The sequence below is a fragment of the Crocodylus porosus genome, unplaced genomic scaffold, assembly GCF_001723895.1.
Source record: "Crocodylus porosus isolate Cpor-Errol unplaced genomic scaffold, CroPor_comp1, whole genome shotgun sequence".
In the NCBI taxonomy this organism is placed as follows: domain Eukaryota; kingdom Metazoa; phylum Chordata; order Crocodylia; family Crocodylidae; genus Crocodylus; species Crocodylus porosus.
In genome coordinates, this window is record NW_017728943.1 from 45,688,455 (window position 1) to 45,712,172 (window position 23,718).

The following is a 23,718-nucleotide window of genomic DNA, read 5'->3' on the forward strand; positions in this document are numbered from 1 at the left end:
ATTTTTAAAGGTTGCACATAGGAAGCTAAATCTTACTGTACTTATTCACATGTATTCTTGTTGACTTCGTTGGGACATTGCTTGGTGGCAAAAAATACTCATATAAATACAGCAAGAATGATTCAAGTCCCATCCAACCAAACATTCGAGATCTTATGCAGACACCTCAATTTGGTTTTTTTGTTTTGTTTTGTTTTTTTAAGGAAAGCACTGCAGTTCCACTCATGGGCCAATATATGTTCAAGGTGACTCTAGCAAATCCGGTACGTCTTCATTTCAGATAATGAAGTTACTCTAGTGTGAACTGGGTAGAAACGAGGGCAAAACTAACATTTATGCAGAAAGATCAAAACTTCATATACAGACTAAATGCCACGATAAATCCAGTTCTATTTCTCTCTTTATTTTTATCTTCAGCCATTGCATTCATTCTGCATGGAATGTTACACAACTAACCTTTAGGCTTTTATTTTTGGTAGTTATAATTCTCCCCTCCCCCATGGCCTTCTGATTGCAAAGCTGACTTGCATATATTATCTTCGGCTTGTAAATAACTCACTTGCTAACGCAGCTGATTTAATAATGTTGCCGTGCTGAAACCTGTTAGTATAACTGGATGCGTCATACCTGTCAGTTTACAGTTCTCTTCTTCATTATGATGTAATCTCATTATATCTCAATTACTCATATAAAGGATGGTTTAGCTGTAAAATCTTAATGCTATTAATGACATGAAAAACTCACAGTAAATAACATGAAATAAATGTGTCATTTTAAAGCAGCTGAGTGTCAGTGAAGAGATTCAAAGAAGAAGGGATTAGAGTGAAGCAATATATATATCCAAAGTGCTACTGATTAAATAAAAGTCGCTGGCTGGGGAAAGAGAAAAAGCAGAAAGGGGCTTTTGAAGCCAAAGATTTAAACTAATACTGAACAAAGGTGGGTTTTGTTGCAAATGGTTTGGTATGTCACAGTCCAGACCTAGGCCGGTCATTGGCTGTCCATCTGCTATTAAAGTTTTTGTAGTTTTGGTAGGTTTGGGAGCGGTAACTAACCCGTGGAGATTCCTGGTCTGACGGCAAACCGTTCTGGGAAATTTGTTCTCCTTTTGTGCCATCCCTGTTGAAGACAGAAACAAGACTGTATGAAATGGAGCAAGCTGTTCTTCCCTGTTAAAAAAAAAGTCTTCATACCAAATGTTGGGCATCATGACAATATAAAGCAATATAAAGCAAGCTGTTGCATAAAGGCTGAGATCTCCCTCTAACTTTGTTAAAGTAAGCAGGAGCAGAAAGACCCCAGGGTGTCAAAATACTGTAACCGAGGGAAGAAGTGGACCCAGTGCCTCTTTTACCACAGTAACCTAAGAATTTTTCTGCCATCCCAAAAACAACTATGTTAATAAGTGTTATTTTCCAGGTGCAGCTTAAACTGTTACTGTAGGCCCATTATAAGGTTTCTTTATAAAGTCTCAAAAGTTAATGCACATGTCTCATGTTAGGAACAAAACCAAAAATTTAAATTTCACAAGATCTAAAGCTCATTTAATTCAATGGGAATCTCTCCATTTACTTCAGTGATCTTAAGAATTTGGCATCAGTGTGTTAGCCTAAACAGGTAAGCCAAAACCAGAGGTGCACTGATAAAGATTTTTTGGGCCAATACCAATGGCCAATTAACACCGTCCCCCCGTGCCACTGTTACCTGCCCCACCTGGCTAAAGCACAGCCCCTGGGCCTGGGCCTGAGCATGCAGTGGGTATCCTACCTTCACCCTGTGCACACATCCAGGGGGCACATACCCCTCATGCTTCTCCTGGGGTGCACACAACAGCAGGAACCACTACCCCTGCCCTAACCCTCCAGACAAGCCATGGTTCTGTCCCGTAGCCTGCCTTATGCTGGCTGTGCAGCACGTGTCCCCTGCCCCAGCCCCACTCCCTCCTTCACCATGTACATCTCTATCTGCCCCCTATGCCCTTTCCCTCCCACAGTCTTACCTGCCAGATGCTGGTGTCCAAGTTGCTGGGCTGCATTCCTGGCCCCATGCACGCTGTGGCTGCACACATGCACACAGCATTTATCAGCTACATTATCAGCCACATCAGCCAAAAAAAGCCAATTGCCAATAATGTCAATTTTCCTTTTATCAGTGGCAATACAATATGGACCAATGAACGTATCAGTGCACCTCTAGCCAAAACCTTTGCAGGTGCACAGAGATCTCTAGTTACACATTAAACAAGGGTGGGTGGCTCGGTCATCGTAACAATATCCCTTGTGAGCATTTTTCCTAAATCCAGAATTCTTCTTGGTTCTTTAGTTCTGAACTCATGATTACATGAGCAGTGGACTGAGTTCATCTGGTTTCATTTAATCATTGCAGACAGATGGAGAGTCCCCATCTTACTCTGAGCAAAGGATACACGGGCTTAGGGCAAACTAATCCCCATCCTGGGGTTGCTTGAGTTGCTTGTAAAATCAAACAACAGAGCACAAGCCTTCTCCCTCCACTTGGTTGGTGCTAGGGATTCTTCCCCCCACAACTCTGAATTCCCTGCTGATTTTGAGAGAGACAATCCTACCACTTTTGTACAGCAGGTAAGATGGTACACCTTCCACTAAGGTGGAAGTGTAACTACTACCTCAGTACTGGGTACGCTGCATCTTTATGATGAGGTCAGGCAACGGTAAGCTGAGTGGATAAAAGGTGCTTGCATCTGTGTCCTACCTTACCTCCTCTAAAACACAGAATTCAGAAAGGATCACACATAAGGGCACACCATAAGCTTTAATCACAGAGTCCTCCCTTCAGATATATCAACAGACCTGATGGTTGTCTGAAGAAAGCTACCATTCCTTGGGATGGGAGCTGGGGAAGGGAAGAAATGAATTAATATTGTTTGAGTTACCATTGCTGTTGTGAATCTGCGTCATCTGTGACCTTTGGACTTGGCTCTGGAGAAGGAGGTTGCCTCTTTCTCTCCTCTTCTTCTTGCTGTCGACGTACTTCCAGTAGCTCCAACTGGAGAGTGAAAGTATTTGCGGATGTTAAAGACCTGCAGCTCAGCCATTTTTTCAGAAGCATTTCTAGAAGCTAACAATATCCCCATTCATTTTGCTGATACAACACTAGTATCAAAATTTACTGAAACAAGCCTGTAGGACCTGATGCTGCACACCAATACTCAAGTGAGCTGTCAGCCTACAGTCAACATGATGATGTTCAGTATCAGGTCCTTAATTATTATTATTGTCTACATCAGCATCCACAATTGTTTCCACAACTGTTTACTGCCTATGGTTTCTATTTTCAAAACAAATGCACTGCATTACATATACAGAAAACATCCCAAACTGTTAAGAGCCTGGAGCACAGTGATAACCTACTTGCTTGACATACACTGTGACAACAAGTACCAAACTTCACTGTCTAAATTTATCCATCTAAATAAAAACAGCCTGATTTTCAAAGGTGCTGGAAACTGCAGCTCCCATGAACTGCAGCAGCAGCTGCGATTCTCAGCACATGTGAAAAATCAACCCACTTTCATTTAAGTGACTGAAATAAATTTTTCTCCAAACATAATAGCAGGCTCTCCGAGTATTAATTATCGACATCGCAGCTGCGCTCCAGAGCCTTCTTCTGGCTCTCCATACTTTTACTGGGGCACTTCCAATAGTTGGCTTGCATTAGAACCAATCAAAGCAGCTGTTACAGCCAATCAAAGCTTGCTAACTTAGGGAGGAGGGCTTTACACTAGGTTCACAGAGGAATGGAGAACAAAGCCCTGAAGTAGGTGGGATAGCAGGGGACCAGGAAGAACGGCAAGCAGGAAGGGGCAACAGGGTAGGCCTCATTCTTCCTGAGAAAGTAAGGCAATCAGCTAGTCACCTCAGGTATCTGTACACGCTTCCTTCAAGCAGGAAGAATTGGCAGTCCTTGCATATAGTCAAGGAACTATGATGCGAGTAGAATTACAGAGACTTGGTGGGACAGCTCACATGACCACAGCACTGTCATGAATGGGTACAAACTGTTCAGGAAGGACAGGGAGGGGAGAAGAGGAAGAGGAGTTGTGGTTTACGTAAAAGAGTTGTATGATTGCTCAGAGCTCCAGTATGAAACTGGAGATAGGCCTGTCAAAGTCTCTGGGTTAGGGTCAAGGGGAGACCAACAAGGGTGATGTCATGGTGGGGGTCTGACCGATCACCAGACCAGGAAGATGAAGTAGATGAGGCTTTCTTCAGACAACTAGCTGAAGTTTCCAGATCAGAGGCTCTGGTTCTTAAGGGGGATTTCGATCACCTTGACATCTCATGGGAGAGCGATACAGCAGTGCACAGGCAATCCAGGAAGTTTTTGGAGAGTGTTGGAGACAACCTCCTAGTGCAAGTGTTGGATAGACCAACTAGGTAGGGGCCACGCTCTTCTTGACCTGCTGCTCACAAACAGGGAAGAAATCAGTGGGGAATGTAGTAGATGATGGCAACTTGGGCAGCAGTGACCACAAGATGACTGAGTTCAGGGTCCCGACAAAAGGAAGAAAGGAGAGCAGCAAAGTATGGACCCTGGACTTCAGAAAAACAGACTTTGACCCCCTCAGGGAACTGATGGGCAGGATCCCCTGGGAAGAGAGTCCGAGGGGGAAAGGAGTCCAGGATTGCCGGCTGTATTTTAACAAAACCTTACTAAGGGTGCAGGAACAAACCATCCCGATGCACAGGAAGAATAGCAAGTGTGGCAAGCAACTGGCCTGGCTTAGCAGAGACCTCTTCAGTGAGCTTAAGCACAAAAAGGAAGCAGCCTCTGGGGATTTATGAAGTACTCACCGTAGTCAGTCGTTCCAGTGCTGCAAACCTTTCATCCCATGTAGCTGCAGATTTCTCAAATGCTTCATGCCGCTTAATTAACTTTTCCACTTCATCCACACTTTGACCTATCTCACGGCTGGATAGGTATGGCTCCTGCCCCAGCAGCCAGGCCTCTGCCACGCTAGCATCCCTTGAAAACTGATGTACCTCCAAAACTGAGCAAAAGCATAAAGAAGTCAGTGTCTAGCAACACTGAAACAGCACAGTGTGATCAGGCCTCTTCAGAATGTGATTTTAAAATCTGACAGGGTAAGGGGGAAGACTATTTAAGACCCTTAGGGATGCTCCTTACACAGTCTGGTTTGCTCCTGACACTAGCAGACAAGACATATCCTGCAGAATGCCTCAATGCCTCTTGCAGTTGGAGATGGAGTGAAGAAGGAATGTGTGGCAGTATGGTGCTCCAGAGAATAACTATACTATGCTCTCTTTAGTGCTTGCTTTTATTAATGAGTAGTTAATGTACTGAGATATGCAAGTATCCGACACCATGAGCTTCTCTAAATGTGCTAGTGGTGCAGGGCCCAATTTAACTCCCACTGAATTTGGCAACTAGTCAAGGGCAGCATCACAGACTCAAGAACCCACACATCAGTATATTACCTATCCATTAATAACAAGGTAACTATTCCCTGGAAACCTAAATGATTCCAAGATGTAAGAATACAAAATTTACTAACTAGTGTGTTTTCAAACATGAAAGCTCGTAAGAGAGGGAATAGTCAATAAAAATTCTGTAACAACATAATACACAAGAATGGTATAATAAGAAAATTGACTGAGGATTTGACCCCATCACCTAGCTGGATCTATTTAAGAATCTGTGAAATGTGACCCTAGTGACCATATCATGATGCAGTGGTAGCACCACTGCTGGCTTTTTGTTTCCAATGTAGGAAATCTAGAGGTTTCTAAAGTTTAGTAGTACATCATTTCTTAACCCATATATTTCCAGAGATCTAGTCTCTCTTACATTACACAATGCAAGTATGTGCTGCACACAAGGAGCATCTTAGACTGGTCTTAAGAGTGCCTTTTTGTTACTGCTTCCTCTGTTGAAACTCAGTAAACTGAGTTATTTTACTGTGTAGTCAATAAAAAAATCCAAGTAATGTATCCATAGTCCAGGAGGGCTCTAATTCTGCCCTCCTTGACGTCAATGGTAAACTTTCATCTAATCTGAACTTTTCTGGTGCAGGCCTGAGTCTTTACTCAGTTCTTGTATCATAGGAGGCAGCAGTTATGGCTAACAAGGAAATTCACCCCCAAGAAATCCAAACCAAAAAGTTAAATTGCTGTGTTTTCTTTCACTGGTTACAAAAAGACACCAATGCGCATGTAGTTACAGGTCACCCTGCTGAAGGGGAACTAAAATGCATCCTTACTGAGTCTCAGCCATTCCCATCTGTCTTCCCATTTGTCAATCATTTCTTTCCTCTTCTCTGTCAACTGCAGTAGCTTTTCCTTGATCTGAATTTCAGAAAAGAATGAAGGAAGGTTACGTAAGTACCAAGTAAAACAAGATCATCCCTGCATAAGAAGGTATTGCAAACAAAAAGGTGCCAATTTTCACAAACAGGATTCTTTGTACAAGGCTGTCAGCAAGGCTTCATGGAGGAGAGTGTAGTTGGTTTCTCTTAGGATGATGAGAACAAACAGACGTTGTGAATCCTGATTAGAAGCGCACTTCCAAAATTAAAAAGATGCCATTTCCATGAATTCATACATTTGTTAAAAAGCCAAACTTTGGAATATTCAATAAAAATCTAAATTAGACACAGCTTATTTTTGCCAAAAAATCCATCTGATGCAACCATGCAATCCATCTTTCACCTGTTTTTGGAAAATAATCCACATACTAACCCTGCTAAATACCCATACCCAAGGTTCCCTCTAAGGTGCGCGCATGTGCGGCCACGCACAACTAAAAGTGCGGCCGCGCACAGCCCTTTCAAGGCCATGCACCAGGAGAGGCTGGAGCTGGAGCCTGGCGCGAGCTCCACCAGCTCCGGGGAAGTGTTCCGCTTCCCCACATCAGGCCCAGGGAGTGGAGCACTTCCCTGGAGCCAGCAGAGCCTGCACCAGCCACCAGCCCCAGCCTCTTTTCCTGCCTTGCCTCACGTTGGGGAGGAGCCACTGCCTGCCCCGAGTGAGTCTCCACTGGCACCAGAACACCGCCTGCTCCCTGGCATGGCCTCCAGGGGCGTGTCCTGGAGGCGGCGGAGCCTTACTTGGGGCAGGCAGCGGCTCCTCCCCAAGGTGAGGCAAGGCAGGGACGGAGGCTCAGGCAGGCGGTCAGCGCAGGCCTCTGCCGGCTCCAGGGAAGTGCTCCACTCTCCGGCCCCAATGTAGGGAAATGGAGCACTTCCCCAGAGCCAGTGGAGCCTGCACCAGACCCCAGCCTTGGCCCCCAGCCTCTGGCCCCCGGCTCCGGTCCCCAGCTCCCAGCCCCCTTTGGTAAGTGTCCCACGCCGAACAAAGGCGGTGTGCTCACGGACCGAGGCGGGATGCTCATGGACTGCTGCTCCTTAGAGGGGACATTGCCCATAGCAAACTATGCTGACAGTACCAAAATACACTGATACCCTAACACGAACCCTCCATTTTTCTCAACGAGCATACTGTTTGAAAATGTCTCTTTGAGAACATGCCACAGTATTCATTTGTAATGCAGGCACAGAAAATACCAGTCTCCTCTATATGTAGCGATCCCATATAGCATGATGTATAGCTATGTAGCAATGATATTTTTATCCCATGGGAGGCAGCAAAGAAGTAAGAGCTGAGCCTCTATCTTTTTGGCTACACAGTCTAGTTGTGTCTAGGAGTGCAACAATAAAGGTTTTTTTGGCCAATACCGATGGCCAATTATTAACTAGCCACATGGTCTGATACTGATTGGATAGCAAATATGCAGCCCAGCAGCTTGGAGACTAGCATCTGGCTGGTATGTTTGGGGGGCGGGGGGAAGGGGCACTGGGGGGGGTATGCGCAAATCAAGGCCCCTACGGGGAGGAGGAAGGCTGGGGCAGGCACTGCACAGCCAAGGTGGGTAGCAGGACAGACCTGCAGGTTGCTTGTCTGGGAGACATGGAGGCGTGGGAAGGGGAAGCAGCTCCCCAGCACTTCATTTGCCCCCAGGGTTTGTGCATGGGGCGAGGGTGGACAGCCCACTGTGGACTTGGGCCCGTGGGCTGCGCCGGCCTCTTTCTAGCAGGGGGGTCAGGCTCGGGGCAGGCAGCAGTGGTGCTGGGAGGGACACATGACACTACAGGTAATTTTGGGGTAGCTATAGGCCACCCCGTAGTCCCTCCTCCAACCACCACCACTCGCCTACCCTGAGTGGAGCCCCAGCCCAGCGCCCCCGCCAGGAAGAGGGTTGCACAGCCCCTGGCCCCGAGCCTGTAGTATGTAGTTCTCCCTCACCCCATGCACAAATCCGGGGGGGGGGACACATGCCCCCCATCAAGGGGCGCGCAGGGACGGGGAGCTGCCCCCCTCCCGGACAAGCTGCCTGCAGCTCCATCCTGCCCCAGCTGGGCAGCACCTGGTACAAGACAGAGCTGGCCTCGTTGCCTCTCCCCTTGCTTAAAGAATTCATAATTCTACAGTTCACAATCCTCCCCTCTAGCCAAACAGGGTATGAGTCACTTCTGTGTGTTCCCTGGAACAAAAGGTTTGGTATAAGCTTAGGTATCAGTCTGGGGACAGTTTCTCTATCCTACATAGATGGGAAAAGTGAAATTATAAAGCAATCTCACAAATGCAAGCACAATGGACCCTGAAGCACTGCATGCTATTATAAATGAACATCTCATTAGGCAACAGATTGCACAATGCAAGCCTTCTACAGTCAAAACAAAATCCATAGCTGCACTGCACTGCAGCTTCTGTGTAGTCAGAAAGCACATTACCTCTTCTGATGCATAGTGTTTTCTTGCCAGGAGAGATTTGCCAAGTTCAATGCAGGTAGTAAAACTATCATTGCGGGCATCAATTTCTGCTTTAATACCCTGGTGATTGTTCATTAGTAATTCAACAGATGAGACATCCCTAAAACAACACATCTATAGTTCAGAAATGTATGCTCTCAAATTAACAGCACTGTTGAGTCAACATATTGTTAAGTAAATCAGATAAAGTAGAAATGCAGAATACTACTTTTCAATAGATCATTTGGAGGGCGCCATGAGGTGTGAGAAAATAAACAGATAAAGGCAAGATCAAGCTTGTCCCTGCTGGTTCAATCCCCCACCCCCACTGCCTGACCCCTCTGCAAGGAGGTAATAAGCACTGTAATATATGAACAATTTTTTTTTAATTGGGTGCCACTCAACTCACAAAGGGTATGGAGAGGTACTTCAAGTCCAAAAAAAAATGGGATTAAGTTCTAGATCAGCGGTTCTTTAGTCTGCCATTGCATGAAGGAATGAAATGGTTGTGTACGTCTTTGTTAAGAATGAACCTATTTTTGGTCTGAAACAGATTACATGTGCAAAATCATGTGACATTAATTTTCCAATACCAGCTATGCCCTAGTGGCTCCTTATATACTTCTCTGCAGCTGGCTCTGCATTTCCTTCAACGTGTCAGTAAGCACAGCTCTACATCCTAATCATGTGGTGGTGGCTGTCACCCTGCTCCTCAGTAACCTTTCTAATCAAAGTATCCAAATAACCACTGTGTTCCACTTGCCTGGAAGCATCCCACTTCTCCGTTCTCCTAACTGCCCAATAGTCCTCAACCCACCAAGCAGCCTGCAATATACCTCTCCAACTTTTCAAGTTACCTTGGCTTCTCCTGGGCTTCAATCTGCCGAATAACATCTTCCATCCAAAGCATGAGATCCCGAACCATGCTGAAGAAACGGAATTTGTCCCCTGTATCTACCAGTCTAACCCTGCGGCCCTCGCAGGCATCTAGCAGAGCTTTCCAGGCTTCTAGGACTTCATTCTCCCTCTTCTGGATGTCATCAGCCTTGTCCCCAGCATAGGCAGCCTGAAGACGTGCAGCATCCTCCTGCAGTTGTCTCACCTAATGAGGGTGAAGAAGAACAACATCTCAACTCACATGTGCCTGCTACTCCGAAGTCTAAATACATTCCAGATGTAAATGTATATCATGAACCATTTCTTAATGTCTAATACTTTCATGCTTCTAAATACAAAATTTACCATTCTGAAAGCCTTATTTAATATTCTCTTAGCTTTCTGTTTTAGAAAGGGGGAGAGGGACTACATAAAGAACAAGAGACCTTTGGTTAATAAACCTCATAGGAAAGAGATGCACGCTGTTACCTGCACCAATACAAAGGGATTAACGGATTTAAGGCCAGAAGGGACATTTCCAATAATAAAATCTGACTTTGCTAGCATGGGTCAGTATTTTCCATAACAAGCCTGTAACTCCTAGTTGACGTTCATCATATCATTTAGAAAACCATCCAATCTTGATACAAAGACTTAAAACGATACAGAAACCATCATTCCCCTTGGGTAAGTGGTTCCAATAGTTAATTACCCTCATTTAAAAAATCTGCAACTTATTTCCAGAGGGAATATGTCCAAATGGTCTACCCATTAGATCTTGCCATGCCTCTGTTCATAAATTAAAGAGACCTGTACCATCAGAAATCTCTTCTCCAGAGAGGCCATAATCAAATCATACTCTCTAAATTAAACTAAGTATTGTTTTACAGCTGCCTCACTAAAAGGCATGTTTTACTAAAGTGCAAATCATTCTTCGATAATATTTTGAACTCTTCCCCACTTCTTTCAACACCCTTCTGGAAGGGTTAACACCAGAACTACATACAGTATTCCAGCAATGCAGATCAAGATGTACAGGTAACTTTTGTACTCCTACTTTCTATTCCCTTGTTTAAATATCCAAACGATGACAGCACTGCACTGAGATTCCATTTTCAGTTAGCTACCCATCACAATCCCTACATCTGTTTGAGACGGTCTCCCATCTTTTTATGGGACTTGCATTCCATGGGTGTAAAGCACTATCAGAATAGAAGAAGTGTTATACCCACTTTGCTCTGGTGTACACTACACACATATATTGCAGAACAATAGTGAACTGGGCCCAGACAAATTAGCCACAAGCTTACCTCCTATGAAAAATAGTAAGAATTATTATTAATAGGACCCTGGATGGTCTATTAGGAACATGAGCCTGGAAAGATTATCAAGCCTAGTCACTTGTGATTACAGAGAACTATGCAACAAACATCTGCTCAGATACATCCATAAGAATATCCACTTCGGCCCTTCCTGCACACCACAATCACCATTCACTCTACAATGAAAAAACTCATAAAAACCAGAGCTGGAGAGACAAGGGCATCAGTGTGTTTCCCAAATGATAGCCAAGTCTTTTTGTCAGAAGTTTCCTCATCTATACTTTTTAAAACGTATCATAAAAAAGGAATGTTGAAGGAGTAATGAAGTCATAAAAAGGCTAGTTATTAGACTGACTATATAGCAGCTAAAAGTCTACACACTTCATCAATAAGTAGAAATAATAATACCAAGGATGAGAAAATTTTGAGACGATTAAATGTTGTCATTTAAATTCTGTGCCCCCACTCTCCCACCACATACTGTTTGGAACATGCTCATCCACTGAACAGCTGAAGCTTGCCTAATGTTCAGAAAAAAAAATTAAATATGGCCACAGTGACCCAGACAACTTCCTTTGCATCTCATTAAGATACCTACTATCACTGTACCCCAAGAATTTGGGTTTATGGCACAGAAGTCTGTACTTGAAAATTATTCCTGATATAAAACACCCTGACAGATTTACCATTAGTTCAATGCCTTTTTCTGAAAGTGCTTAGGAGGTGTTCTGTTTAGTTCAATTTAATTTAGATCAGAAGGTTATTTAAAAGCTTATTTTCCAAACAAATGAGCCAGACAATCTAACGCTGACAATATAACAGAGGTCTTCTGGGGGGCTGGTTTGATCTGTCCATCCCCCATTCCCTCCATGTTTTCATACTGGTACACTACTCACTAAAAACAGGAACTGCATGGCTAATTCCCCAGCAATAGGAGGTGAAAGTCTGAACCTCACTGCTTGTCCTCAGAATCAACAAATAAGTCCCCTGACTTCTTTTGTTCCTAACCAAGGGGAGGAAATGGTATATTTCAACAGAAAATTATCGATACCTTTAGAATAACTTGAGCTTTAAGAACACCTGCAGATTTACCCACCATTGGTCATTAGAAAAGAAAATTACAAGAAAAGGAGGAAGAATAACTCATATGAAGCTACTCACATAAAGATGCATTTTGAAAAGCAGACTGCAGTTTGATCTCCCAGCCACTTGGGGGCAGAAATAAGAGCAGAACTCAAATTCCCAGATTCCTATATCCACACACTGAACAGCGCACACTTAATACACACCTGGGTGCCCAAAGCTTGGATATCATGTTCAAACGTTGTGTGCATTCTCTGTAGTGTTTCCACTGTATTTTGGTCTCTACCAAGTTCTTCAGGTAACTTCTTATGTTTATCTTGGATACGTCCTAAGATCTCCTTGGCATCATGGTAAAATTTGTGCAGTTCATAAGAGGCAGCTAGAATCTGCGTTCTTGTGTCAATGAGCTCCAACAGGTCAGCCCACGCCTCGTTGAGACCATCTTTCCATTCTGCAATGGTGGCAGCATCAGAATGTCCTGAATTGATGAGCTCGTCGGCCATGTGGTTAACAGTATCAACTCGCTCCTGTCCAATGTTTCCAGTGTCTCGAGCAAATTCACGGAATCGCTCTTGTAGCATCTGAAAAGTGTATAAAAGTGTATAAACAACAACTGTAAAAACACTGCTGTTTGTACTGACCTTCTTGTTGTTAATCCATCATCTAGAATTACAAATACAATGCAGCTATGACGTACTCTATCACTTTTGGAATATGCCCCAGATCATCAGAAACTTTATAACAGCAAGTCTTCCAAGTGCTGTAATCCACAGACTAGAACCAGAGGCAGTTCAAGGCCAGTTCAGAAATCCTATGATATACCACTTATATTTTTAGTAAGCAAACAGAAAGCAAATAATTGAAGAGCTCATACTGGTATAGATTTACAATTTGGCCGATAAAATATACAAAACTTACCATTGATTTAAATCAGCCAACTTCCGTGTGCAACTCACGGAAAAATTAGACAAGTCTACAGCCAAGGCCAAAAAGAACTCACCGTTACATGTTCATAATCCTGTCCCAGCTCATGGGATCCAGCCACCACCTCCCTCTCAGCAATCCACTGCTCCAAGTCATCCACTTCCCGGTTAAGCTGAAAGAGCCTGTGTCTCTCGTCCAGTTTGCCCCTCCTCTCTTCAGCTAGATCCTTCAGGCCTGCATACAGCTTATCCACCTTGGACTGCCGCATACTGATGCGCTCGCTAGAGAAAAAACAAAACAGCAAAAATTGTACTGAGACATCACCAGGGTTTTGAAAGAAAATAAACCCTAACAACAACAAAATCTAAGAGGGAAAAAATTATTCTCTGAATGCCTGGCTCCTAGAACATGTCTCTCTAGGGTGCACAAAACATCCTGGGCTACATCCTTAGCTCATGCAGCTCCACCGAAAGTCAATGAAACTGTGCTGAATACATTAGCTGAAGGCTCAGCCCAACAGGTAAAAACCTAAAACATGCATGGACTGTGGAAAATGCTAAAAGTGAACAAAGCTGGCCATTTGTCTTGGCTGGAGACCATTCAGTGGACTTGTCCCATAACTAAGAGGAAGGACCCGAGTTATTATTTGCTTGGCTCAGACAGTTAGGATTTCCTTCTCTGTTAGAAGTTAATTCTAAATTGACAGTCAAGAGCACCAACAGATGTCTTTCATCCCAAGACTCAGCGTTTCCACAGGAAAGTGAAAGTTCCATTTGTCATCTTCTTTGCTTTGATTTCCTGTAAGCTGCAAAACTCCCTTTTAATATGCCTTTCCTCTGCCTTATTATAAATTACTACAATATTCCAGTATGCAACCAGCGGAACCATAAGAGCCCAGAGACTAAATCTCAAACATGTATTATACTGCTCTAAAGTGACCACTAGGGAGTGCTTTTGAGTTAAAGAAAGGTGGAGACTGAGCCATCTCCAAATAAGCTGGTTCCATTCCAGCACCGTTTTGCTTTACTGTTTATATTTCATTTTCTCCCAAGACAATGAACTATTAAAAGTTAATTCACAATCTAATTAATAAGCAGTATTAACCTTTCTGGATGGTTGTCTGCAACCAAAGTTCTGCTGGTCTTAGAAAGCTGATGCACTGTCTCAGCATAGTCTTCTACAGCCTGTTCCAAAATCTGGTGCTTCTTCAACATGGATACTGCACTCTGTTCATCCTGTAACAGTGACAGAAATTAGTCTGGTTCCTCTATTCCATGGAAGTATGCAGCAACAACGAGCTCATGTTGGTGTGTGAAGAAAGCCCAGTGGACTTGCCAGCATTAAGAAATTGCTAAAAGGCTGCTTTCAGACACAACTTGGAGACATTTGTTCAGATAACGGTACATAACTAGTTGAGCCTATAGTAAATGGTAACCACAGACAAGGAAATTACAAGCGGAAGGATGGTATCCAAAGCAAAATTAAATCCATTATGCATCAAGCATGCTACATTTCCTTAAATTGTGAAGCTCTTAGGCAAGCTTCTAGAATGCTGTTGATGTGCAGGGCTCCAAAGAAAATTAACACATTTTAGGTGGGTCATTTGTCTGGCTTTGCACTTACAAGCTTGTGTCAAAACCAAGGAATTCTAAGCAGCATGGAAAAACTTGCTTACAACAAAGCAACTGTCTCAAAGCTTGCAGTATGTAATTAAAATGACAACTAAATCCAGCTCACTATGCTACTTGAAATCACCAGTAAACTCTTCACCCTTAGCCATTATGGTAGACTGACTGTTTGCGGTTGGAATGTAAAGGAAGATGCTTTTCATTTGCTTAGCTTAGAAAACCAGGAAATTTATGCTATCTGGAAACAGAATGCCCATGGATCTGTTACATGGGTGTAAAAATGTTATTCATTTCACCAGATTAATCAATGCATTCTGTCATCATCATCATCATTCTAACAGCAGGAGCTGTTAACACTGATAAACACTGAACTTAGGACAGATTTGGAGAACTGTTCCTCTGATGTGTGTGACTTCGTGGAAGCAGCATGATCTTAACTGAGTATTCAGGATTCTGAAATTGTGGGCTAGATTATCAATGTGGTCTGCTTGCTTTGTGCTCCTCCAGTGATGACAAACTGCTGGACAATTTGACCTTATACCAGCATACAGAAAAACATGCATACGCCACACATCCTGTGCTAATACATGGTGGTACTATTATTATCTGAGACTGCTGCACCATTAATCTGAGTTGATACAGCAAGAACAATTCTCTGGGAGCTCCACCCAGTAAGATGTCTTGTGAAATGACTCCGCCTCAAGAGGGCAATTCAGTTATTGTGTTTATGACATATTGTATTATGCCTCTTCCTACTCTTTGCTCATAGCAATTAAAAAGCAAGCTTGTTTCACTGTAAAGTTGCTCACCTTGGCCTTCTCTTCTGACATCATATACAGCTCCTGCTCGCTCATCCAGGCCTCAGCCTCAGCAGCATCAAAGTAATACTGCTGTGCTCTGTGAGACTCCTCCAGGCGCTTGTGGCGTTTCTCCGTCTCCTCAATTAGGAGGTTCCACAGCTGCTGCAAGTCACCAAGTCGCTGCTGAATCGCTTCCGCGTTAGGGCTGCTGTCTGTAAGGATATTCTGGCTCCTCTCAAAAATGTCATCAATGCGAGGCTGATGCCCTTGGATTTCTTTCTGAAGTGTCTATACAGGAAAACAATGAGCTCATTAGAAACTCCACCCAAACAAATGCTTGTGAAAATGATGAGGCCCAGCAAGGCTGTCATCCAAGTAGGACAGAATCAAATGTAGCAAAAGGCACCTTAGCTGTCTGGACTGCCTTGGTTTGACTGACAAATGAAGACTGTCTCCTGCATAAAGATATCAGAGGGATAGGGAACCTCTGCACTTTTGCCACTCCCAGCACACTCACTCTGCAGCATCCACGGTCTGGCCTAAGCATTTTGAGCAAACTCCTCCCAAGCAAAGCCTCCTGAAATATTTGTCACAGTAAAGTTCTACTGCATACTGAGAACAGGTAGCTAACACAACATAGGTACCTCTGAAAGCAGTACACACCTGATTTTTCTTTATTAGTAGCTGAACAGTCTGGAGGTTATGTCCATGATCAGTAGATGTTGCTATAGGCATCCTCTCGCCAACCCACAACTAAAAGAGAAATGACCAAAACAACTTCATTAATAGAGAAATCCTAGATAGATGGGAGAGGAGGAGAGGAGAGGAGAGATGAAATCTAGGAGACCTGGGACTTGGAAATGCAACAGTATCACAGTAGTGCTCAACCTTTCAGCCCCACAGGTTGGATGCGTGGCATGAGGTTGGTCCATGGGCTGGATCCCACATGGGGTTGGGCCCACCATGTCTAGATGCTGCCTCATCCCGCCTGGATCAGGCCCTGTGCTGCCCTAACCCTGTGTGTTTGATCTAGCACGCAGAACCCACACTATCCACCCATAGGGTTCACCACAGATCTAGAGATTGACAGCTGGGAAGCAGCAATTAAAGTAGCAATTAATGCTGCCACCAAATTTTTGGGCCTGTGGGGAACCCTGCGGGCTGTCAATTAAACACCCTTGGTCTAACATATCAGTGAGAGATGAACCAGTTTCAAATGCCCGACTGTTCTGATTGTTTACAAGGGGAACATGGCTTATACTCACAATCTCATCTTCTACATCCCTGTTGAACTGGTGGATCTCTTTGGAGGCCAATAAATTTGCCTTCCGTTCAGTTAAAGGTTCCAGTAATTCCAAAAATTTCTGCTCTACAATAAGACGTTTACCATCAACCTCATCAGTACTCTTCCCCTCCTGGCTCAAAGCCTGTGCCTGGCTTTGTAGCTCTTCTATCTCCTTCTTACGAACATCCATTTGGTTCTCAAGCATCTAGAAAAGGAGAAAATATGCCATCAGGACTTGGGAAAAAAAAAATCCCCATACACTTATTACATGTAATTTGTCTGACTGGAAAATGTCACTACCTTCACAATGTTGGACCAGAACAAAAGATGAATCTTAGCATGTAGGAATCTGCCTTACACCGGTAATTACTGGGACACTTGAACATGTTTTAAAATGTCACAAGTATTGCCCATATGTATTAATGCATCCTTCCTGTTTGGAGGAAGGCACCTGCAAGGAGGGCACATTAAGGCCAGGTTCCCTGCTGAACAACAGGGGTTAACATCACTGAAGTCACAAGGGCTACTGTATCTGTTTGTGCAAGGGGTGAATTTGGTCACCAGAACTTACTCTTTACTAGCTACTCATAATTCAGTCTAACAATTCTGGAGCAGGATAAACAGTAGGGGCAGAATGACTTTGCTCATGGCTCTAACTATAGGGAATTAGGGAGCAAGCAACTTGAAGATGCCAAGTGAAGGGCAAACAAATACTGGAGGATCATCCTGAGGGTGAGAAACAGTATAAACAGGCAAATGGGAGGTGGGGAGGGAGGGAGGGGGGAAGTGACACTGAGCATTTGGGGTCAGCATGTCTCTGATTGTCCTTTCTTGTTTAAGGAAAGGCAAAAACTAACAAGAAGAAAGAAGAATGAACTAAATCTTTTTCTAAATTGAAAGCACTGCTCGTCTCTTCCTAAGCTTGTGTAGAGCTGCCATTTCTCCCTCTTTTACACATGCCACATCTCATTTACCTGTTGTTTTTTCAACAGAATGTTGACGCTGGTAAGATCCTTTCCGTAGTCATCAGATTGTATCTGGCACTCTAAGCCATTCAGCCATTTATCCAGATCAGCACAACTCTGGGTGAACAGCTCAGCTTTATTTGCATCAAAGAGTCGCTGAGCCTTGGTCTGAGTAGTGGATTCTAGCTCCTCCCACATTTGGTGCAGACCTGTCAGCTTTTCTTTCACTATGGCCTCAGTCTCTGGCTTCTCTGCAATGAGAAGCATCCCTTCCTGTAAAGTACACAGCAAATTAAATGAAACATCAAGCAGGAGCATCATAGTTCTGTTCATTAAATGAATCTCAGTAATAGAGTCCCTTTTGGTTTGGCAGCACTAGCCACCCAGTTCTATCAATCTCATCTCAAGGTTTCTTTTCAGGGCAAAGACTTCCAAGTCCTCTCCAATTCCAGGAGAGGGTTTTCTGTAGGCACTGGAGTTGTGTGCGTGTGGGGTGAAGGTGGGGCAGATGGGTGGAGGGTACTGGCTGCATGCTGCTACTTTTCATTTAACCCTTGTGGAATGTCCCTCATGATGGTTATGTAGGGATTCAGATTACATGTTTTGGTTGGAATTGGGGCACACTTCCCAAGAGACCTGTGGCGCAACAAGGAAGAGGTGATGACCGAAAAAAAAAAGTTGCCCTAACTTGTACAGAATCCCTGCAGTACCACAGAACATTTTATAAAGGTCTGGGGGAATTTAAGCTAAAAGCAGCATGGCTGTGCTCTAAAATGGAGGATGGGTGAAGACAGTCATGCTAAGGGGGACTCTGTTTGGATAGACAGACTTCAAAGTCTTAGCTTCTTTTGCATATTAGTTTCCCTTCCATGTGGGAACAAGACAGGCTAGGAAGTTGGGTGGATTAGAATCTGATGACGTTCAACATTGAGAAACGTAAAGTGCTCCACCTCAGGATGGACATACCTCCAGGCTTGGCAGCACCAAACAGGCTAGCACCACGAATGAAAGGGATCTGGTGGTAATAACAGACCACAGCATGAGTATGAGCCGGCAGCATGATGCTGTAGCCAGTAGGGCAAATAATACTTTGGCATGCATCAATCGATGCAACTCCAGAAAAGCCAAGGGGGTGATTCTTCCATTCTATTCAGCACTGGTGAGACTGCAGCTGGAGAACTGCATCCAGTTCTGGACACCACACTTTAACAAGGACATGGACAAGCTTGAGAGGCTCCAAAGAGCCACCCATACGATCAGAGTCTTACACAGCAAGCCATATGGAAGAAAGGCTGAGGGATCTGGGACTTTTCAGCCTGAGAAAAAGAAGGCTGAGAGGGGACCTAGTAGCAGCTTACCACTACACTAGGGGAGCACATCAAGTGCTTGGTGAGCAACTGTTCACCAGAGCACCCAAGAGGAAAACCAGAAGTAATAGCCACAAACTCCTGGAAGATCAGTTCAGGTTCAACATTCAACAGATCAAAGGGGGCAAGAGCGCTCAAAAGCCCCCATGGCTCACCAAAAGCATCCAGGAACGTCTCTAAGCCAAAAAGGAGGCGTACACCCAATGGAAGGGAGGGGACGTCACCAAGGAGAAGTATACCTCCATTGCTTGAGATTGTAGGGGGGCTGTTAGGAAGGCTAAAGCAGAGATGGAACTGGGACTAGCGATCCAGATCAAGGATAACAAGAAGTTCTTTTTTAAATACATAGGGGGTAAAAAGAAGGTACCAAGTAACACGGGACCTTTGCAAGACATGCTTGGTAATCTAGCGGTGGCATCAGGCAACAAAGCTAATCTCTTTAACAGTTTCTTTTCTTCCATTTCTCTCAGCAGGGACAAGGACATCCCCCCACTGGGAATCCGGACAGACCCAGGGTCAATGGAGGGACTAGAAATGTTCAAATCAGCAGGTCCCGATGATCTCCACCCCAGAGTACTGAGGAACTGGTAGAGGTCATTGCGGGACAGCTTTACGAGCACTCATGGTGCTTTGGTGAGGTGCCAGAGGACTGGAAAAGGGCCAATGTGGTTCCTATTTTCAAAAAAGGGAGGAAAGAGGGCACAGGAAACTACAGGCCCATTAGTCTTACCTCGTCCTGGGAAAGCTCTTTGAGAAAATTATCCAGGAGCACATCTGCAAGGGACCAGCAGGAGAGATTATGCTTAGAGGCAATCAACATGGGTTCATTAGGGGCAGGTCCTGTCAGATCAACCTGGGTGCCTTCTATGAACAGGTCACAAAAGCCCGGGATGCAGGTGTTGTAGTAGACAGTCTTTCTGGACTTTAGGAAGGCATTCGACACTGTCTCTCATCCCATCCTCACTAAAAACTTAGGTAACTGTGGTGTCAACACCTCCACAGTCAGATGGGTCGCCAACTGGCTGGAGGGCCATACCCAGAGAGTGGTGGTGGACCATTTTCAACATGGAGGGACATGGGCAGTGGGGTTCCTCAGTGCTTAGTCCTTGGGCCCCCACCATTCAATATCTTCATCGGCAACTTGGAAGAGGGGGTGAAAAGCAACTTGTTCAAGTTCACAGATGACACTAAGAGGTGGGGAGAAGTGAGCACACTAGAAGAGAGGGACAAGCTACAACTAGATCTCAACAGGTTACAGAGGTGGGCGCGTGAGAACAGGATGGGTTTCAATATGGACAAGTGCAAGGTGTTGCAGCATACCTACAGGCTGGGGAACTCCCTTCTTGTCAGCACAGAGGCAGAAAAGGATCTTACTGAAGTCATTACTGATGCCAAGATGAACATGGGCTGACAGTGTGGGGACGCAGTCAGGAAGACTAACCACACCCTGTCATGCATTACCGATGCATCACAAGCAGATCCAAGGAGGCGATCCTCCCCCCCATATGACATTGGTCAGACTGCAGCTAGAGTACTGCGTTCAGTTCTGGGCGCCACACTTCAGGAGGGATGTGGAAAACATGGAGAGGGTCCAGAGGAGGGCCATTCGCATGATCGGGGGCAGCAGGGTAGGCCCTGTGAGGAGAGACTACAGGACCTGAACCTATTCAGTCTACACAAAAGAAGGCTGAGGGGGGGATCTGATGGACTCCTACAAACTTGCCTAGGGGTACCAGCAGGCAGTGGGAGAGTTCCCATTCCCCTGAGCACTCCTGGGAGTTACAAGGAATAACAGCCATAAGCTGATTGACAGTAGGGTCAGGCTAGACATCAGGAGGCGCTACTTCACAGTCAGGGTGGCTAGGAGCTGAAACCAACTTCCTAGGGAAGTGATGCTCGCCCTTACCCTGGGGGTCTTCAAAAGGAGGCTAGACAATCACCTTGCTGGGGTCATTTGACCCCAATTCTTTCCTGCCATGGCAGGGAGTCAGACTTGATGACCTGCTCAGGTCCCTTCCAACCTTACCAACTATGAAACTATTAGGAAAAGTTTCTTCACCGACAGGGTGTCCAGACTGTGTAATAAGCTCCCTCTAGAGGTGGTGCAATCACCTACCCTGGAAATCTTCAAGAGGAGACTAGACAGTCAGATTGCTGACCCCCAGTTATCTTTCCTGCTTGGTGCAGGGGGCTGGATGTGATGATCTTCTGGAGATGCCGTCTGGCCTTATAATATATGAATCGATGAATCCATACAGGAAAATAGGCCCCTTGTTTAGAAAAACACCAATGGAATGGTTGGATGCAAAATATTTCTTCCTTTAGAAAGACTACCTCACTTTCAGAGATATTGTCTCTACTACTAAGTGACTCTATACCTCTGGAACTGGTAACAGCTCAAAGAACAAAAGCACATGAATACTGTTAATGGTAATTCGGTCATCTGGAATTGTGGTTCAATACATAACTCTGGTGCAGGCACTTTACTTTTTGTTGCAATCTTCCTTTCCAAGGACAAAGGATGATAATACATTAGTAGTGCTGAAAAAGCACTCCTACTACTGAAAGCAGTATTTCAATCACACCACTAAAAGGTATTACTATGTGCAGATCACTGAAAAGCCTCTAATGGGATACAAAGAGTGCCATAGTGGAAAAGGAACGAAGCAATTAAACTAACTTCAGTGAACAGAAATCCACTTTAAGGGCTGGGGATGGAAATTTTTTAGTGTACCGGTGTTCTCCCTTTCAAATGCGAAATGGAAAAAAAAAAAAAAAAGAGTACATCACATCACATTAATGCTATTAAAATCACTTGGTACCGCTCTGTGCAGATGTTAATGATTCACTAAACTGTCTGTGCTTTACCTTTGCACATGAGGTTTGTTTTTGAAAGGTGGTGGGATTATGTTCCCAAAACAGTGAGTCACCATGGTAACCTGGGCTTTTACAGACATTTTCTTTCAACAATACGCATGGCTAGTACACTGCACACACTTGCTAAAAAGATTTTTGTGCTTTTCAGCCCAGGATCTGAAAAGCAAGCTGCACTCTCCCTTCTCCTTCCATCATCATTTGGCAACAGGAAAAAAAACTGGCAAACTGGTCACTAAGTACAATGTAAAAACTTGGCTCTATTGCACCCAGATTAGATGAAATAGATTAGACTGGAGAGAAACAAAACCACTTAGATGGGACAGAGGATGAACTGGGCAGATTTGTTTTTCAAAGCCTTATTTGCTCTGAAGTAACGAGAACTAGTTAATGTAAAACTGAAGAGATGATGCAAAGCAAATCTGGTCAGTATAAGGGTAACATTTTTAGTCTCCAATCTGAATGCAACTGTATTTTATGAAGAGAGCCAGCTTATGGAATTAGTTACCTTTTCAATTTTGTCCAGCCATTCCTTATTGGATCCAAGTTCTGCCATGAACGCCTGGTGTTTTAGCCACTTGCTGTGTAGGTTCCTTGCTTCGTCATAAGACATATCCTGGGCTGTAAGCATCTTCTCATTGATCCAAAGTGACAGCTGTAAAATGTGAAAAAAAAGTGTGGTTGCTTGGGGTTAAGCATGTCTCTGTAATGGAACTGGGAGAGGATGGAAAACTGGAAGATACTCAGCACCAAGGCTGATGGGAATGAACCCATTACAAGGATAACGGAGAGAAGCTGGATCATATCTGAGGCTGTCTAAATTCAGGATTTTAGGCTGTGTCCATCTCTTTTACAGCCTCTACAACACAAATAACCAGTTTCTACTGCACAGAGAAAAGGCCAGCTCCAAAACCTTCTGAAGCATGTGGAAAGACTGCCTGACTCCAATGAGCTTTGGCTCTGACCATGTATGTTTACTTCTCACAGAAGGACAGCATACCTCTCATTGCTCTCATGCACAGTATTTGATACTTGGGAAAGCTGACAAATCACACATTACACAGATCAGGCCCTCACTGGGATATGCTAATTACCAAATTTACATTCAGCCCTTAACTACCGGCTGGCTTGCTTTTGGCAGCATCCGTGGCGAAGCCACACATGAAAGAGGTAGATAGATTGAGCACCCTTCTAGAGAGCTCTGACATTCACTTTATGCTCAGCACATTGAGCATATGGTATTGGTAGTCTATCACTACTGCACAGACATCTAGAGGCTCATTTTTAGGGTGCTGCTGGAAAACTTAAAGGGCTTTTACTCTTCCCTACAAGTAAACCTGAGAACTTTAAACTTTCAATTTTGTTCAAGAGGAGGGACCAGGGAGTTAGCTCAGTCTGTCTGTATTAGTGTAATTAATTTGCAAGATTGTGCTGTCTGTTGAATGCTTATGGATGTGTATAGATGTTGAATATGTATAAATATGATGAACTTCTCATCATTATATGTCTTCACACGCCTTGATGATGCGCAAGGATATCCTACATTCTTCATTTGGGTGTAGACATATATTGCAATTCAAAATAATATGGAAGAGAGGCTCATAAGTTTTAGAAGTAGGGATTTATGGCATAAAAAACAGATTTCCTCTCGGTTAAATCATTGTGACACAAGAGCAACTTTGTGAAGTCGGATTGACGTAAATGCAACTGACAGCAGTATCTGTTTCTATTCAGTTTGTTTATCCAAATGCACCTAGCAGGTTCTCTTAGGCAATGGGGAATTTCTGA

General features: G+C 44.2%; 1 protein-coding gene across 2 annotated transcripts in view; it reads right to left on the bottom strand.

Moving 5' to 3' along the window:
• Positions 1–23,718, bottom strand: part of SPTBN1 (spectrin beta, non-erythrocytic 1) — a 135,820-nt gene that overhangs the window by 16,822 nt on the left and 95,280 nt on the right. For both annotated transcript variants that reach the window (XM_019549292.1, XM_019549294.1), the window contains exons 18-31: positions 22,439–22,585; positions 17,699–17,962; positions 16,705–16,929; positions 16,103–16,192; positions 15,449–15,727; positions 14,116–14,246; positions 13,088–13,292; positions 12,294–12,668; positions 9,664–9,908; positions 8,789–8,927; positions 6,260–6,344; positions 4,833–5,029; positions 2,912–3,024; positions 1,056–1,119 (exon numbers count right to left, since the gene is read on the bottom strand). In XM_019549292.1, coding sequence (XP_019404837.1) covers positions 1,056–1,119; positions 2,912–3,024; positions 4,833–5,029; positions 6,260–6,344; positions 8,789–8,927; positions 9,664–9,908; positions 12,294–12,668; positions 13,088–13,292; positions 14,116–14,246; positions 15,449–15,727; positions 16,103–16,192; positions 16,705–16,929; positions 17,699–17,962; positions 22,439–22,585 — 2,559 coding nt within the window. The remainder of the gene's footprint in view (positions 1–1,055; positions 1,120–2,911; positions 3,025–4,832; positions 5,030–6,259; positions 6,345–8,788; positions 8,928–9,663; positions 9,909–12,293; positions 12,669–13,087; positions 13,293–14,115; positions 14,247–15,448; positions 15,728–16,102; positions 16,193–16,704; positions 16,930–17,698; positions 17,963–22,438; positions 22,586–23,718) is intronic.